This window comes from Pelodiscus sinensis, chromosome 2 (genome assembly GCF_052426305.1).
Source record: "Pelodiscus sinensis isolate ZL-2025 chromosome 2, ASM5242630v1, whole genome shotgun sequence".
Taxonomy (NCBI): Eukaryota; Metazoa; Chordata; order Testudines; family Trionychidae; genus Pelodiscus; species Pelodiscus sinensis.
The window spans coordinates 202,036,073-202,053,486 of NC_143053.1; the positions used below are offsets into that span (position 1 = coordinate 202,036,073).

Genomic DNA, 17,414 nt, shown 5'->3' on the forward strand with positions numbered 1-17,414 from the left:
TTTAGATGTTTTCATGTTGCCTGCTTGCTCCTTCAGCTGTTAGGTGGCCAACCTGAGGCATGTGAGTCTAACAAATCACCAGCATTGCTGTCCATCCACAGCTCCAATTTAAATCAGTGGGAGCTGCAGATGCTCACCTAGATGTCTCAAGTTAGACACACACAAACGAGTGGGCAGTTATGAAAACTGTCTGCATCTAAATTTCTAAGGGAATTCCACCTCACAAGATTTGATACCTGCTTGAGAATCCCAAGAAGCCTACAAAAGTCATCTACTATTTTTTCAGTTTTTGATGACTGTTTTGCAAAGAACATCCCATAAGAGTGCTACCCAGCCTATGCATAGGGATTCAAGTGAAAGTGACGTGGCAGACCATCAGCTGTCTGCCCTTATGTGATCAGATAAAAATTAGTCACATGATACTTTGAATTAGTACCTGAAATTGTATTCTGAATTATTACTGCAATTAAAAAGCTTAGGTGCTGAGTTGCAGGATACTCCTCTTACAGCCAAAAAACATTTTCCAAAAGGATAACACATAGTCAGTGTTGCAATGTTTAAAACAGCATTCATTCATTCTCTCTTGAGGCTTCACTGAAGAATACAGCAAGTGGTAGCTAGAGTACATGATCAAAGCTCTACTGAAGTGAAGTCCCTAATCTCTACGCTGTTCTGACATGTAAATCAAAATGAAATGCATGGGGCAAATAAACCTTTCAGCATCTATTTTAGCTAGACTTTGCCTTTCTGCCATTTTCCATGCCAGACATGAGATGCAGTGTACTCCCAGGATTAGCTTTTTCCCAGTGGACTGATTTTACATATCACTGAATGACCCCCAGAAAAGCACATTGTACTAGCTTGTCACATGTGACAGAAACTGCTGGCTTTTCTTTTGACAACATGAAACATTTGCACTTTCAGCATTTTCACACAGTGCTGTACATGTTAGCAAGTGTACATGTAAGTTTCATAAACTGAGCTATTCTTTTTTAAAAATTCGACTTTCCATACAGCTGAACAAGTGACTGAATCAACTAAACAATAAGACAGAGCACATGAAAATTTTGGTCCTGCTGTTCATGCATGGTAAGTAAAATTAAATGTATAATTGACTGGGAGTTGTTGATTGCAATAAATTTCTACAGCATGCTATTTGGTGAATAGCTGTGAAAATACCAAACTTTTTGAATTCTCATGGATTATGTAAATAAAATGATAGTTTTCCCTTCATATTTAATTTGCATTAATTATAGTAGCTATAATTTAATGCTATGGGAAAATGGAAAGATTTTAAAAATGTATGCTAATGTGACTGTTAAACATTTCTGCCTGCTGCTAGGCTGAAAAGAAGTCTAGTTCATTTAGTATAAACATAGACTATCTACTTTTTGTGATAAGTTAGAACAGCTAATTACAGTGTGCAGATATTTATTTAGTCATATATAATTTGCTCTTAGACAAAGGGTATTTTAGGCATCTCTTAGTGGATGTCCATTTGTTGATAATCTAGCTATAGTTGAAAGCAAAAGGTTCTCACATATAATTTAAAGTATGACTTGCTTAAAGGCAGAACATAGTCTTCAATCACATAATAGGAGAATTAGATTTCTATTGAACTTAGACCACCTGGTGTCTCGCACTTTATGCCAGTGTAGTTGAAATTTGCATATATTTTCAATGCGTGTAACCTTTATTTGCAGTAAGAAAGAATGGTGGAAGACTCGGACAACCTCAAAGACTCTGGAAGTCCAAGGACAAGGACAGAAACACCTGTCAGGAGAAAGAACAGATTTATTAGTAAGTCTCCCAAAGAGATGAAAACAGTTGTTGCCAAGTGTAATTCTGCTGAACATCATCAGCTTGTCACATAATGTTAACTAGCCCTGATCCTGAACTGAAGTAATCCCTCTGCCACTTTAAATTAATCAGCAATCTCTGCAATTTCGTCTATCCACTGATAGCTGCAGAACTGTGTAAGACAGATTTTTTTCTCAGATATTTGTTCATTATTCAGCAGCATGAAATGACTGCCTGTCTAAAATGCTGCTTAGCAACTGACTCTGTCTTCCAAATATGCCCTTCTACTGTTTTCTTAAACATGATTATTCTGCCTCTCGTGAAGCAGTTTCAGGTCAGAAAGATGATGGGTGGGCCTACAGAAGTGACACCTAAATGTGAAAATGAAGCCAAGATTCCAAGGATGAGAAGTATAACTCAGTCACCCCCTCCACTTGCAGACACTGATGGGAAATATGGCAGCACTTTTTATAAATTGAGCTGTATAAAGAGTGAAGCTGATATAAGGAAGATTAAAACACGTAAATGGCCATCAGGAAGATATCTTAGACTGAATGGCTAAGGGCTGGATATTCCATTGCCTTGTACTTCATACAGGCAGTTCTATCTGTGGACACTGGGTATAAAACACTCCCAAATCAGAACGATCACATTCTGTCCTCATCTTGCACCAGTGACTGCACAACATGCTAGAGAAAGGAGAATCGGGCACTATGATTTCAGCCAGTATATAGGTAAGGAATACAGTTCCCCAGACAGGTTGTCAAAGCAAAAGCCTCACTCAGTTTACGCGGCTAAACAGACAGTTTTATTGGCCAATAAAAGCAAGGTGAGCCAAACGTGGTCCCAGCAGAGCCGGGCCCAGTGAGGCTGGCTAATACAATCAATCCTAGTATCTTTATACCCTTAGCCAAACAGTCTGACGTCAGGGCATCCAATTACAGAAATCCTCAATTAAACTTGGAAAAATAAAGCCTTATCAGCAAGATGGTGGACAGGTACGAGGGAGTACATCTCCTGTCCCAACCAGGCCAATTAACACATACCAATAGTCCATCCTGTAGGCCTCTTCTCATGGGGTGACAGAAAGTTCACTCTGGTCTACGTGCTTGAGAGAAAAGCTGAAATGGTTTCTGGTATACAAGATGGCTTCTTGCTAAATATGAAATGGTTTCTACAGTTTCTACAAGGTCAATTAGAATAAAAGCTGCACAATGATATCTAGTATTTTTTGAAAATAAATATACAAAACTTCAGTTTAAAAAATGCCTTTTGAGTTTGTTCCTTAGTTGATTGTAGGTACAAAATTCCAGGCATCATGAAAATCAAAGGAAAAATTCTTATTGATTTCATTGTTAGTAGGCTTCATCTACCAGGCCTCTACTATGCACCTACAATATTGCACTCTCAATTAATGCAGGAGCAAGTGGCTGGCACTTAGCTAGGGTTGCCAACTCAGAAAAACTAGAGGGACCGGATGCCATTGTCACAAATGGTATCCAGTCAAACCCATCCAGGAGAGTTGGCAACCCTATGAACTGCAGGAGAAAATACAGAATTTAAACACCTGACTGCAGGGGACAGATGGAAACAGAGTTAACTAGAAAAAATGTCTAAATGCCAGCCACTTGTTCCCATATTAATTGTGAGTGCAATATTGTGGGTGCAAATTAGAGGCCTGATAGAGCCTACTATTAAAAAGAAGCCCTTTGATGTTAAAAGCTTGAGAATTACCAGTTAATCCCATAGCTCTTACAGCCAAACAAAATCTTTTCTGAAAGTACAATACATAGCCATTTAATCTCAATAAAGCAAATTACACACTAATTAGACCCTACGTTGAAAAGAACATCATTTCCCATTTTTACTGACTTGGTCCAGCATGATGTCATTTACTCATCTCTCTGCTTTGCTCCATCGCTTTTTTTCTTTATTCCATTTAACAATCTGATGTGGTGTTTGTACAACTGTGCTCCTGCTTCTGTGCTCCTGCTTCTGAGAATTAAGAGACGTTATTCTGGTTTCTATCTTGGGATATCGTGAATGAAATCCTGGCCACAGTGAAATCAATCAAAAGTTTTACCTTTGACTTCCATGAGGACAGAATTTCATCCCTTTTTTCTGTGAATGTGTCTAGTGAGAGTGTGACTTCTTTTCGGAGAAAAATATTTTCTTTCTTGGTACAGGCTACATCAATCACATACAGATGCACATGCACACACACACTTGAAAATAAATGGTATTGGTTTCTATGTATGTGTTTCAGATGCAGTGCTGAGTTACCTCACGGGTCCAAGATTTCTGGTTTATGCAAGCTGTGCACTTTCTATATGGGTAAGATATGCTCGGATAAAATTATTGCATTCTAAATGACCAAGGGAAGCGTGATTTGAGAAGCATTCATATTTATGGAAACCCTGTAATTTATCCAAAAACAAATATTTAGAAATGGATCAAACTTAAATCTTCAGTATTCATACTGTCCCATTTCCTGTACTTGCATTGATTTAGTCCATGGTATAGCTTTGTTTTATGAGGCTAAAATAAAAATACAGTTTTGTGTCTTCTATCTTTCAGGGTGATCGAATGTGGCATTTTGCCATGTCCGTATTCCTGATAGAATTGTATGGACATAATCTCCTTCTAACAGCTGTTTTTGGGTTAGTGGTGGCTGGCTCTGTACTAGTGTTTGGGGCTTTAATTGGAGATTGGATTGATAGAAAACCAAGAAATAAAGGTAATTCTCTGTATTGATTTTGATGTTCTTAAGTAGGAGATATAAAGCCTTGAATACAATTACTATCCTGTGATTCAATAATGCTTATAGTGCTAATCTTCAGAGTGCTTTTAAAATATTAATAATTTCTTGCACCACTCCAATGGAGGGAAGAATTATATCATCCTAACTGAACAGAGAAACAGAAAGAGAGATTAAGGGTAAAACAGTGCTTAAGTGATAAAGGAGCATCAAGCCAAGGTGACTTTCCCAAGGCCATAGAAGAAGAGTTGGGAGTAGGAGTGCCTTGCCATATTATGCCTCTCATAATTTACATGATGTTAAATAATGTTCCTTATAATTCAAAATCTTCATTCCAATTAGGAACTTTTGTGAAATGAAAATTCCAACCCCCCTGATTTGTAGGTATCAAAACATTTATTTTGATATCAAATAGCTTCATTTAATCATGTTGGAAAATGATATAATGTAAAATATGAAATACAATATTAAAGTCCTAATGAATTAAAATAACAAAGCTTAAATGAAATGATTTTACCTTATTGAAACTAAACATTTTGTTATCAAAACAAAATGAGGAAAATTGTTTTTATTGTCTCCTGTTGAAAATTTTGGTTAATTCAACACATACCCACTGAAAGTTTCAATTTCCAGAAAAGTGTATTTTCTTATGAAAATTGTTTTATTGAAAAATTTGCAACCAGCTATACTTATAGCATTGACCTTGAGTTAGTTCACCGAACATGCATATGCCTTTTATAGACAATTCTAACATCCATTAAGTCCTATCCACTGTTGGGTTTTTTTATATTAAATGCTGTATCTTTAAAATGTGTGTACTTTGGCTCAAACTGTACAACACACACATCCAGCAGAGGGTTCCCCTGAGTAGGGAAATGCTCTGGTGACACATATCGCCTATAACATTTCCTAACCATCTCTCAGCCTCTCTTGCCCCCTCCCTTTTGAGTAGTGGTGAGCAGAGCCTGGACCCAGTCAGGATCTGGCCTCTCATATTCAAGGAGAGCATAAGCCCGTAATGGATTAGTGCGACTGATTTGCATGAACTTTGGAATACATCCATGTAAGGCAGATTTATTTTTGCAACACGGCTTGGAACTAATCCAGTCAAATACATATCCAGCCTTTTGGCAGGTAACAAAGTGAGTGCTCCCTTACTTCTCAGTTAACCCAGAAAAGACAAACTTCCTTGTCTTCGTAGTAGCATTTTCCTCACCCATAGCTGGCAATCTAGCACCTGACCTCTGGAGAGTTGACACCGTAGAGTATATCTACACTGCAATTTGACCTGCATGGCTGGCCAATGCGAGCTGGCTCAGGCTTGTGGGGCTCAGGTTGCAGCCCGAACTCTAGGACCTTCCCACCTCACAGGGTCCTAGAACCGGGGCTCAAGCTTGAGCCCAAATGTCTACACTGCAATTAACCCCATAAGCCTATGAGCCTGAGTTGGCTCACATGGGCCAGCCACGGGTCTTTGATTACAGTGTGGAGATACCCTCTCAGCAGCGGATCTCAGACTATGGAGCAGGCTTCCCAAGGGACATGTGGGAATGTGTCAAGGGAGGCATGAACTGTATGGGGATTTTTTTAAAGATCTCTGGCTGTCCGCCCTGGTGCCTGGGGATCATACAGAGGGGCCTTGCACACCTGGGAGACAGGGATAAAGAGGACAACTGGAGCCCTTCTGGCCCAGGGCCGACAACTGGAGCCCTGCCACTCAGACTTTGGCTTTGTTCCTTCTCCCCTCCCCCCAGTTCCTCACTGGGAGGCAGCCGGGGCTCTATCTCTCTTCCTACTCCCTTCTCTACCCCCCCCCAGTCATCTCCACCTAGAGTCAGCAGTGCTCCAGCTATCAGCCCCAATGTGGCAACAACAGCACAGACGTAAGGGTGGCACTAAGTCTGCTTTGAAAAGTGACATTGAGAAATGTCACTTTTCACGTTGCCACCTTTATTTTTGAGCTGCTGCTGACATGACAATGCCTTCAGAGCTGAGTGTCCAGTCAGCAGCCACTGCTCTCTGCTCTGTCTTTGGGGGTGAGGGCATATTATGTACTTATGGAGGGACACAAACAATTACTGTCACAAAGGGGGGCCCAATCAAATACGTTTGAGAACTACTGCCTTAGTCTGATTTATGGACAGACACCTAATCAGACTTCCATTTTTGCATCACAGATTTACACTGGCACTTATTTGTGTGTATAACTAGTCTGCCTTTGAAGCCTAACTACTTGATTGTATTGGGATCTCCGCTTTCCAACTAAAAGTCATTTATTAAAGGTACAAGAGTTGCAGACTCAAAAAGAAGGAAAAAAGAAAGCTAGATGGATTCATGAAGGTTAGGTCCATCAATGACTATTAGCCAGGATGGGTAGCAATGGCATCCCTAGCCTCTGTTTGTCTGGAAGTGGGTGACAGGGGAGGGATCATGTGAGGATTACCTGTTGTGATCCCTCCCTCTGAGGCATCAGGTATTGACCACTGTCAGCAGACAGGATACCAGGCTAGATGGACCTTTGGTCTAACCCAGTATGGCCATTCTTCTGTTTTAAATATTGCCTTTTGCCAGAAGATAACCCATCATTCATGATTGCTAGCTCCCATAATGAAGCAAGATAAGAGAGGCAACACAAGAGGCTAATGGAGAAAGCACTTACTGAGACTCAGGAAAACTGATTTCTGTACCACTAACCTGCTGTGAGAGTTTGGGCAACACACTTCACTGCTCTTTCTCTCAGGTTTTCCCTCTGATCTGATGTCTGTCTTGTCTATTTATATTGTGTATGTTTGGGGCAGGGACTATCTGTTCCTTTGTGACTATACGATGGTCTAGCACAGTGTGTGGCCTGATCATGGTTGAGGCCTGTAGGTGAATACTAAAATACAATAATAAATAATAGCAAACTGTGGTAAATGAACTGTAAAGTAGAACTTATTTAAAAATTCATTTTGACCTGCTGCTGATATAATTCTTTCCTCCATGAAACAATCGACAATTTTACACATCTCATCCTCTTTTCTTTTATTGCTGGTGAGTGTTGGGTTGTTTTGTCTTTCATTTATATTAGTGTCAGTAGGGAGGATGAGGTATTGTTTTCCTTATTAGAAAAGTCTGTTCAGGTGGCTTGCTAGGGTTTTGTCAGAGTGTTTGCATCAAGTGACAGAATCGGTGGGACTCCTTTTAAATGGAGCAGGTACGTATCACATCAAGAGTTGTTTCATTTTGCAGTTGCTCATGCATCACTGTTCATTCAGAACTCCTCTGTCACGGCCTGCTGCGTAGTACTGATGTTGGTGTTCTCTTACAAAACCGAGATGGAACAAATGTGGCACGGCTGGTTTACAGTAAGTGTATTGGCCTGTTTCTGTCACAGATAAATTGTACTTTGGCTATTTCAGCCTGGGGTTCTTTGGGTAGGTTAGCAATACGTGTAAAGTTTTCACAAGAGACAGTTTGTGGACCAGTCTCTGTGCTCTGGCTGCTCTACCAGCAAAGCAGCCAAAAACCCTGTGGCTACCTATGCCAGCTATCTCCCAGAGTGGGTCCCATGCTGGGGAAGAGCCAATGAAACAGCTCTTCCTAATCCTCCATCTCATTCCTCCTGCGCCCTGGGCTGTAAGGAGTGGAGGTGGTGTTTCCATGCATCCTGATGCACCCCTGCAGTCATATTGGCCTTTTGGAGCTGGTGGCAGCCAGGGCAAGTTAAAGCAGCCCTCAGGGTGACCGGCCTGCTCCACGAGTTGGGGGCTTAAACCCACTCTTGCACCTGCTCCCCATCCTTTAACACGCTGCATTTCTTGGCCATAGCTGAGCATTGGAGCCTTGGTGTATGGAGCTTCTTCACCATGTTTCCCACAAGTGCTTACCTTTGATTTGAGGCAAAGCCTATATTGTCACCTGGGGATAGAATGGCAGAGTATCAGATTTAGGGACAACTTTGCCCCTCTGTTAATCTAGAGTGACTCCACTGAAGGCAATGGGATCACCTTGGCTTTTGGGAGGTTTAACGGAGAACTGAATCTGGCTCCTAGTGTTAATGGAGAAGAAGCCCTCAGCTGCTCAAAGTAACACAAATGTACTCATTCCAGTGAATAACACACCTGTCTCTGAAAGCTTCCATCTTTATTGAGACTTTGCATAATGTTGCCAGCCAGCAATAGCTGACTAACCTTGATTCCTGGATCACAACCTCTGGTTTTTATTCCCTTCCAACAAGGTTTTCTGTTATGCAGTGGTAATCATCTTAGCTGACCTGGCAAACCTGGCGAGCACAGCGCTGACAATAACCATTCAGAAAGACTGGATTGTGGTCATCACGGGTGAAAACCGAGGCCAGCTGGCTGGTGAGCTAGACGTAGTCTATGTCCATTTACATGGGAGCCACAGCTGAATATTTATTAAATAGAAGAAATGTAATTTCATTCCTTAATAAGAGTCTGAGAAAAGTCAATAGAGCAGTGTTAAATGCAATAGCTAATGCTCACCCTCCACCAAGAGGAAAGCTTTGTAACATGCAGGTGTTACAAAGATGTGAGGTTCTTACCCCTTTCTGGTTGATCAGATAAAGAACAGAGCTGTGCTCATTATTTAATAACTAGCCAATTAGCCCGTCATAAGACAGGATTTTCGGATCTCTTCTCCACTTCCTATTCCCTTTCTATCTTGGTCTTCTCTCCTGAGCCTCCGGTCTCTCTACGTCTCTCGTGCTCTCTCCTGCTCCTACTCCTACTCCTACTGCCTCCTCCCCCCCCCCAGCTCTTCTCCGCCTCCTGCCTCTTTCTCCGTCTCTCTCTTTCTCTTCTCCTCCCCCTCCTGCCTCTCACTAGGGGGACCACAGAGCCCAAACGGACATTTGGGCTCCATGCTCCCCGTGCTGCATGAGGAGCACGAAGCCCAAATGGTCACATGCGCCACTTGCTCCCGTGTGGCTGCCCAGCTGAGCAGTGCAGAAGTCAGCCGAGCGCCACTGCGGGAAGCCAAGGGAGGCAGGGCAGTGACATTCATGTCCAGGGGGCGGGGCGTGGAGCTTCTGTCACGCCAAACATCACCGCCCTGCCCCTCTTTACCTCCTGCCGTACCACTCGGCTGACTTCTGCGCCGCTCAGCCGGGCCGCTGCGGGGGAGCAAACAGAGCAAATGGCTGTTTGGGCTCCCCGACGGCGGCGTGGCTGAGTGGCGCAGAAGTCAGCCGAGTGCCATGGCGGGAGGAGAAGGGGGACAGGGCGGTGATGTATGTAACTGCCCCGCCCCCCTTCGCCTTCTGCCGTGGCACTTGGCTGACTTCTGCGCCACTCAGCCAGGCCGTTGTGGGGGAGCAAGCGGTGCAAGCAGCCGTTTGGGCCCCGCACTCCCCATGCAGCACAGGAGATGAGCTTCTGTTAACACTAAATACACCAAGTAAAAGTAGCAAAGTCATTTCAGGTAAAGTGACTGTTGAGACTTGACAACACCTTTCTATGTGGAAACCTACATGTCACAACAGGTTGGCGACACTTGTCTTCTGCTTTGGGAGACCTGAGTCAAATTCTGACACAAATCATAAACGAAAGGACACAACCAGGTCTCTGTGTACCGCACACCACCACAACATACCACAGATAAGCTCTCTTGGAAGCCTCTCTAGCGCAGCAGAATGGGTTCTTGTAAATCTAGATTCAAGTGCATTGCCAAAGCCAAGCAAGGAAGCACACACAGCTCTCCATGCTATCCCTGACTCAGACCGTTCTTGTTAGTTCCTGGCTTTCCTGAACACATCTTTACCTGTCCAGTCGACCACCCAATCACTGATTTTTCATGTGGTTCTGTAAAATATCTTACTCCTCCTTCAATAATTTAAGTGATAAATCGTTGTTAATATTGTGGGTTGTATCACACTTAGGGGGCCCTGAGTGAAATGCAGTTGCTATAGGATGGGACAATCCCTGGCTGTAGCTCTTTGTGTCAGGCAAAGAAAGGGTGGGAAAGTTATCCCATTTGTATAATTGCATGCATGTGTATGTGTATGCACCTAGAGTGAAATGCATTCTGTTTTTACACCATGTCTAGGAATGAATGCAGCTATAAGAAGAATGGATCAAGTCATAAATATCTTCGCTCCTTTGTCTGTGGGGCAGGTTATGACCTGGGCCTCTAATGTCATTGGCTGTGGATTTATTCTTGGATGGAACTTGATCTCTCTTCTGGTAGAATTTATATTCCTCTCCAGGGTGTATCAGCTAGTGCCTCCGTTGGCTGTAAAACCTCAGCAGAATGCAGGAGGATATGTGATAGAAAGACATATTGAACTTACAAATGTGCCAGGTAAGTAGGGTTCAAAAGGAGAACAACCTCCCACCAACACTTACAACATTTATTACTATTGAAACACAAGCTTCCATATAAAATGTTGAATTACACATTAAATAATTAGAATACCAGAAGGTATCCAATGAGTCAATTCACAGGAACTCTATGAAGAGTAATAAAATGACTATCGAAAGAGAAAAGCCAAGTAGCAAATATGTTGGAATTAATTTTCCAAATTCATGTTCTAGGGTGATTTTCCATACACAACTTGCAATGGCTTTAAAGGAGAGTTATTGGTGGAAATCTCTCTTGTGGGTGGGAGAATAGCAGATCCTTAATTGTTTAATGCCTTACCATGCAGATTTAAAGATGGTTTAAATTAATCCATTTGTGTCTTCATTATGTGCTCCTTGGTACAGAGCACTATCTTGCAGCATGTCACTGAACCACTACATCTGAAACCCATTTAGAATGATGGTTGTCATAGCAATACAAGATGCTAAAAGAAAAGAAGTCAGCGAAGAATGGTTAAATGCATGTAGTCCCTAATATTCAGTTTAGTTTTGCTACTGTCTTTAAAAAAGACATGGTATCCCCAGTGACCATATTCCTATTTCAGTGGTTCTCCATGGGATCAATTCTTACCTAATTGCATATGGCCATCTCCTAATAATGAAAATGGAAATTATGCATTGGTACCATCGCCTATTTTTTTTTACCTGAGCTGTTCATCAAAGTTGGGGCCCTTCAGATATTCTAGTTGGAGGGAGAAACTTGGTGACAGTCAGATATCTCTTGGATTCAGTTTTGTTTATATACAAAGTCCTGGATCTCTGAACACAGGAGGAATCTAACAAAAGGATCGATTTTTTTTTTTTTTTTTTTTTTTTAACTTAGAGAGTTTAAGTTTCTTTAGCCAACACACAATCCAAAAGCGTGCTTTCTAGTATCTTCCAGGGTCACATTGTGCTTACAAGCTCCTGCTTGGCTTTCTTTGCCTCTTTTCCTCTGCCTCTTTGTTCTTGTCTGTCATATGAATAATTTCAATGGCAGTGTTTTTTCCTTATAGTCTTGTACACGTACCCCAAAGTAAACTTTGCCCAAAAGCTCCTCGGCAGTTTCAGTGGGGTTTATGTTCACAGTGATGTTAATTGAAAGATAAGTTCACATTGATCAACCTCGGTGAGGTTTTAACCCACTCATAAGGTCTTTACCCAGCTCATAAAAGTACTAACTGGAGATTAGATCATTTATGACAACAAGAGAACTCCCCTGACGTCGACCTTACTCCTTGGAGATGAGTACTAATTAGTACTAATCATCAGATGCAGTATCAATGGGGAGGAGTCTGTCCCAGCAGTTAGTGTAGGGCAGAGGTGGGCAAAAGGGCCTCCGTGGGCAGGATCCGGCCCGCCAAGTGGGCGGATCTGGCCCATGGAAGCCCTGCTGCTCCCCCACACCCAGGCCTTAATTGGCGTGTGAAGCCTCCTCCTGCCCTGCCAGGAGCACATGGCACTTTGAAGCACCATGCACTGCTCGCAGGGCAGGGGGGAGAGTGGAGAAGGCTTTGCCAGCTCCTCCGCCCCCAGGCCAATCAGGGCCTGGGGATGGGGGAGCTGGGTGAAGCTTCCTTCGCCCTGCCCCAGCCCTGTGAGGAACCCGTGGCATTTTGAAGTGCCACATGCTCCTGGCAGGGTGGGAGGAGGCTTCACGTCTTCCTCCGCCCCCAGACCCTGATTGGCCTGGGGGTGAGGGAGCGTGCCAAACCTCTTCCAGGGTATGGGTGCCTAGTGGGAAGTGGAGGGGGGGGGGGGGGGAGAAAAGGGGCCAATCATGGTCTGGGGGTAGGGTAGCCCTGTTCCTTCTTGTTTAGGCCTGCCCCTTCCGGGGTGGCCCGGGGCAACTTACAAAATTTTTAAAGTGGCCCCAGGGCAAAAATTATTGCCCACCCCTGGTGTAGGGACATAATACTTCAGGATCATAGAATCATAGTGCTGGAAAAGACCTCAGAAGGTCATCAAGTCCAGCCCCCTGCTCTAGGCAGGACCAATCCCAATGTTTTTAGACATTTTAAGAAAAGGCAGTGAAGTCACAAATTACACTACAATCTTAAGTCAATCTACCTATGTCAGGGCCACACTCACCTCCTTCTGTTGGTGGCATGTGTCCTCACAAGAGTGCTTCCACTAAATGAAGAGGAGCAGTGTGTGTGTGTGAGGGGGGCTGGGATCCAGGGCTCAGCTCCATGCATCTCTCTTCAGGGAGCTCAGCTGCCCCTCAGGCTTCTCACGTCCCAACTCCCAGCTGGAAACTGGGGGAAGTTGCCTGGGGCTTCTCACCTCCGGTAGGGAGTTCTATACCTAGAGTCCAATGGGATGCATTGCTCTCAGCACAAAGCCTAGGCTTTAGTTCAAGCTGGGAGCCTGGGTAGCAGCAGCCAGGCTTGGAGCCTAGACCCTGCCGCAGCCTTGCCGAAGAGCCAGCTTTCTCATCAGTTTCTCCAGCGGAGCCATGAAATTGACAAGACAGCAAACAGCTGATGTAAGAAGGGCAGTGTCTACACAGACATGGTATTGCCCTAACTACACTTACATTTACCCTGCATCTCTTGTGGAGGTGGAGTTACTGTGCTGAGCACTTACATAAGTGGGAGCAAGGCTGTAGTGTAGACACTGACATAGTTGGATCAAGATAAGCTGTCTCATGTTGACCTAACTTTGCAGTGCAGTCTCAATCATGATTTGTTTGTTAGAAAATTGGTGCGATGATGATTAGTTAAAATCTGTTAGATGCTAAGCTGTGCTCCCCAAGCCCTTGCATATGATATTCAGGCTAACTTGTTCATCCCGCCAAAGAAAAGTATCTTGTGCAGTTGTTCACTCCCTTCATCCATTATTGATCAGTGGGGCTGCCAGTGGCTGGGAAGTGCTGGGGGAGGAGGCACTTATAAGGGAGCTGCTGGTAGGTGCTCAGCACCCACCATGCTTTTCTGTGAGTGTTCCAGAGCTGGAGCTCCCACAGAGTCAGCACCAATGACCTCCTCTTGGAAAGGTGGATTAACTATCTCGACAGACACAGCCCTGGGTCTAACTATTAGAACATGCTCCCCTACAAAACATGAAACTGAACACAACAGCCCAAACCTCTACGTTATTCTGTTTTCACCAAGTAGCTGTGAACCCCATTGGCAAAATGTGTGTGTCTCATTGCCCGCTTTGCCTAATTCACATAGAGGATAATAGCCTACTTTGGCTACTAGTTAGTCTATTGGCTCAAGTGGCAGAGTTCTATGTAGTGGGTTTAAAGGTTCAAATCATGCTGCTGATCCAAGCTGGATTTTGGGGAATCTAGTGGATATAGTGTACCTAGATTTTCAGACAGCCTTTTTACAAGGTCCCTCACCAAAGTCTTTTAAGCAAAGTAAGCTGCTATGAGATAAGAGGAAAGGTCTCTCATGGACTGGTAATGGGTTAAAAGATAGGAAACAAAGGGTAGATATAAATGTTCAGATTTCAGGATGGAGAGAAGTAATAGTGGTGTCCCTTAAGAGTCTGTATTAGGATCAGTGTTACTCAACGTATTTATAAATGATCTGACAGAAGGGCCTTGGAGTGAGGTGGCAAATTTTGCAGATGATGGAAAACTACACAAGATAGGTAGGCTCTGGGCAGACTGCAAAGAACAGCAAAAGAACCTTTCAAAACTATGTGACGGGGTAACAAAATGGCAGATGAAATTTACTGTTGATAAATATGAAATAATATGCATTGGAACATATAATCCTAACTATACATATCAAATGATGGGGACCAAATTAGCTGTTATCACTTGAGAGAGAAAAATCTTAGTTAGCATCATTGTAGGTAGTTCTCTGCAAACATCCACTCAGTGTGCAGTAGCAATTGAAAAAGCAAACAGAATGTTGGGAATCATTAAGAAAGGGCTAGAGAATAAGACAGAAAATATCATCTTGCCTCTATATAAATTAATGGTACAGCCACATCTTGAGTAGTGCATGCAAATATGGTTACCCCTCTCAAAAAAGATATATCGGAAAAGATTCAGAAAAGGGCAACAAAAATGATTAGGGGTATGGAATGGCTTCCATAGGAGGAGAGATTAATAAGACTTGGACTTTTCAGCTTCGAAAAGAGATGACAAAGGGGAAGGATATGATTTGAGGTCTATGACTGATGTAGAGAAAGTAGATAAGGGAATGCTATTTATTGCTTCTCATAAGAACTAGGGGTCACCAAATGAAATTAATGGGCAGCAGGTTGAAAAGAAACAAAAGCAAGTATTTCTTCACACAGCACACAGTCAACTAGTGGAACACTTTGCCAGAAGATGTTGCGAAGGCCAAGATTATAACAGGCTCAAAAAAGATTTAGATAAAATCAAGGAGGGTGGATCTATCAATGGCTGCTCGCCGGGATGGTGTCTCCAGCCTTTGTTTGCCAGAAACTGAGGATGAGCGACAGGATGGATCACTTGATGATTACTTGTTCTGTTTATTTACTCTGTTGCACTTGGCAGTGGCCACTGTTGGAAGACAGGATACTGGGCTAGATGGACCTTTGGTATGACCCAGTATAGTTGTTCTTATGTGCTTCCACATGATAGAATTTCAGTGTTTAGGTTCTGGACATTACATTAAAAATAAACTACATTAGCAGTATGCTACAGTTTTACAGTTGAGCATACATTAGGAAATTCCATAATTAAAGTTACCTTTGCAATCTTAATTTGACTGTTTTGTGTGTGTACATTATGATACCGTCTTTAGTTGCAAGATCATTTGCTATTTTCCCCCCCCTGGGGACTTGTTCCTTATTCAGTGCTCAGGACAGATGGTACTCTGGGGGAAAAATCATGGAATGTAGTGAATGTAGGGGGCTTTTGTCTGTTGCACCCCTGCCTCATTTATTGTAGAAATTGGAAGGTATTTTGTGAATGAGACAGGGATTATCTGGAGAAGAAAACATGGCTTTACCTATCCAATTGCCCATCCTCCTGGTAGCTCTTCATTGCCCCCTCTGCTCCACCTCCAATGCATAGGCTCCATTCCTACCCCTTCGTTCCACTCCATCTTGGTTAAGACAAATGGAGAACTGGATTCCATCCCTGTCTCTGCCTCAGAATTCCCATGCATGCTGGACAAGTCACTTACATCAAAATGTTCACAGGTAACCACTATGTTTCTTGGATGTCCAGAACCTGAAACCAAGTTTGCAGAAGTGTGGATCATTCACTACTGCAACCAAGGTCAAATGAGTCTATGCTTTGAATATGTTAAAGTACTCAGAAAAATTGTGACCCAATTGTTTCAAAATGGACACCCAAAATAGTAGATAATCTAGGCAATTTTGGCCTTAATCTCATTGTGTCTCAGTTCCCCATCTGTAAAATGAGGATAATGATACCTCCTAATCTCATGTGGTTCCTGCAAACATAAAATAATTCATGTTATGTGGAGCACTCAGATATTACAATGAAAGCATTCCAGACACATCCATGAGGAAATTAATAATTTTGTATTCAGTCCAGGATTTGGATGCTCTATTTTAATTAAGTCCTTGGACCACACATTGAACCAAAAGGATAAAAAAGAAATATTGAATAAATGCCCATTTATTGAATAAGGTACTGGACCTTGTGGAAAAAATAGTATGTGATCATGTAATTAACGACTGTATCAAAATGCATACACACAAGGGGATTGAATTAAGGTTGCACTGAAAACTTTCATTTGGCATTTCCTAACTTTTGAGTGCTTGAGTTCCATCTTTACTATTCTTTTAATGTAATTATTTTCGTATGATGTGTGAGAGATATATTTTAAGGCCTTGAGATATGAGCTCGAAATGACATGTTTACAATATTTTTTTTATATTTAGCACTTAACACTTATGTCGCACTTAAACTAATTCACTCTTGATGGATGATATGATCACTTAGGTGGAATTAACTGGAGGTAATTGAAACTGACTATAAATATGAGAATAATTTACATTTTCTGAAAAATTATCATTCTTTCATAGAAAAAGGTGTCTTGTGCCTTTTAATAATGAAATACCTTCACTATGGCAAGTAAAACTTCATGTATATTGTAGTAGCAGTTATAGTGCTCTACACCTTCCAAGTTCTTTGTAAGAACTAAATGTTAAATCCTTACAACAGCTCTAAAAGTCTAAAAATATTATCATCTCACCTCTTTAAATGGGAAATCTGAGAGAGCCGTAAGTATTTTATCCATGGATTCAGTATTAGCACCAAAATTATAACTCAAGCATTTCTGTCTCCTAGTTTTCTCCTTAAACCATTAGATCAGTCATCACATTTAGCTCCAACAATAGAGCACAAAAACAATCTTTAGAACCTTAAGCTTCGAAATATCTTTCAAAATAAAGGTGGGCCCCCAACTTGCAACACGATTGGTTCCTGGGGAAGTGTCGCAAGTCGGGGGCATCATAACTCGAACCCTCATTTACTATAGGCTCCGCATACCATTGTTAAAGCAGGACGAGGATGTAAGTTGGGGGGTTTCGGCTCCTTCCACACTTACAAA

General features: G+C 42.4%; 1 protein-coding gene and 1 long non-coding RNA gene across 2 annotated transcripts in view; one reads left to right on the forward strand and one right to left on the reverse strand.

The window, feature by feature from the left end:
- Nucleotides 1-1,634: 1,634 nt before the first annotated feature.
- The window catches only part of LOC142827319 (uncharacterized), a 40,968-nt gene continuing 25,188 nt past the window's right edge, over nt 1,635-17,414 (reverse strand). The window contains exon 5 of the long non-coding RNA XR_016348957.1: nt 1,635-1,773. This is a non-coding gene — a long non-coding RNA (uncharacterized LOC142827319). The remainder of the gene's footprint in view (nt 1,774-17,414) is intronic.
- LOC102464049 (ferroportin-like) lies at nt 1,713-11,733 on the forward strand. The gene is made up of 6 exons (XM_075919834.2): nt 1,713-1,800; nt 4,067-4,134; nt 4,378-4,537; nt 7,790-7,905; nt 8,778-8,904; nt 10,607-11,733. The coding sequence occupies exons 1-6, from the start codon at nt 1,713-1,715 to the stop codon at nt 10,867-10,869; spliced, it is 822 nt and encodes a 273-aa protein (XP_075775949.2). The 3' UTR covers nt 10,870-11,733.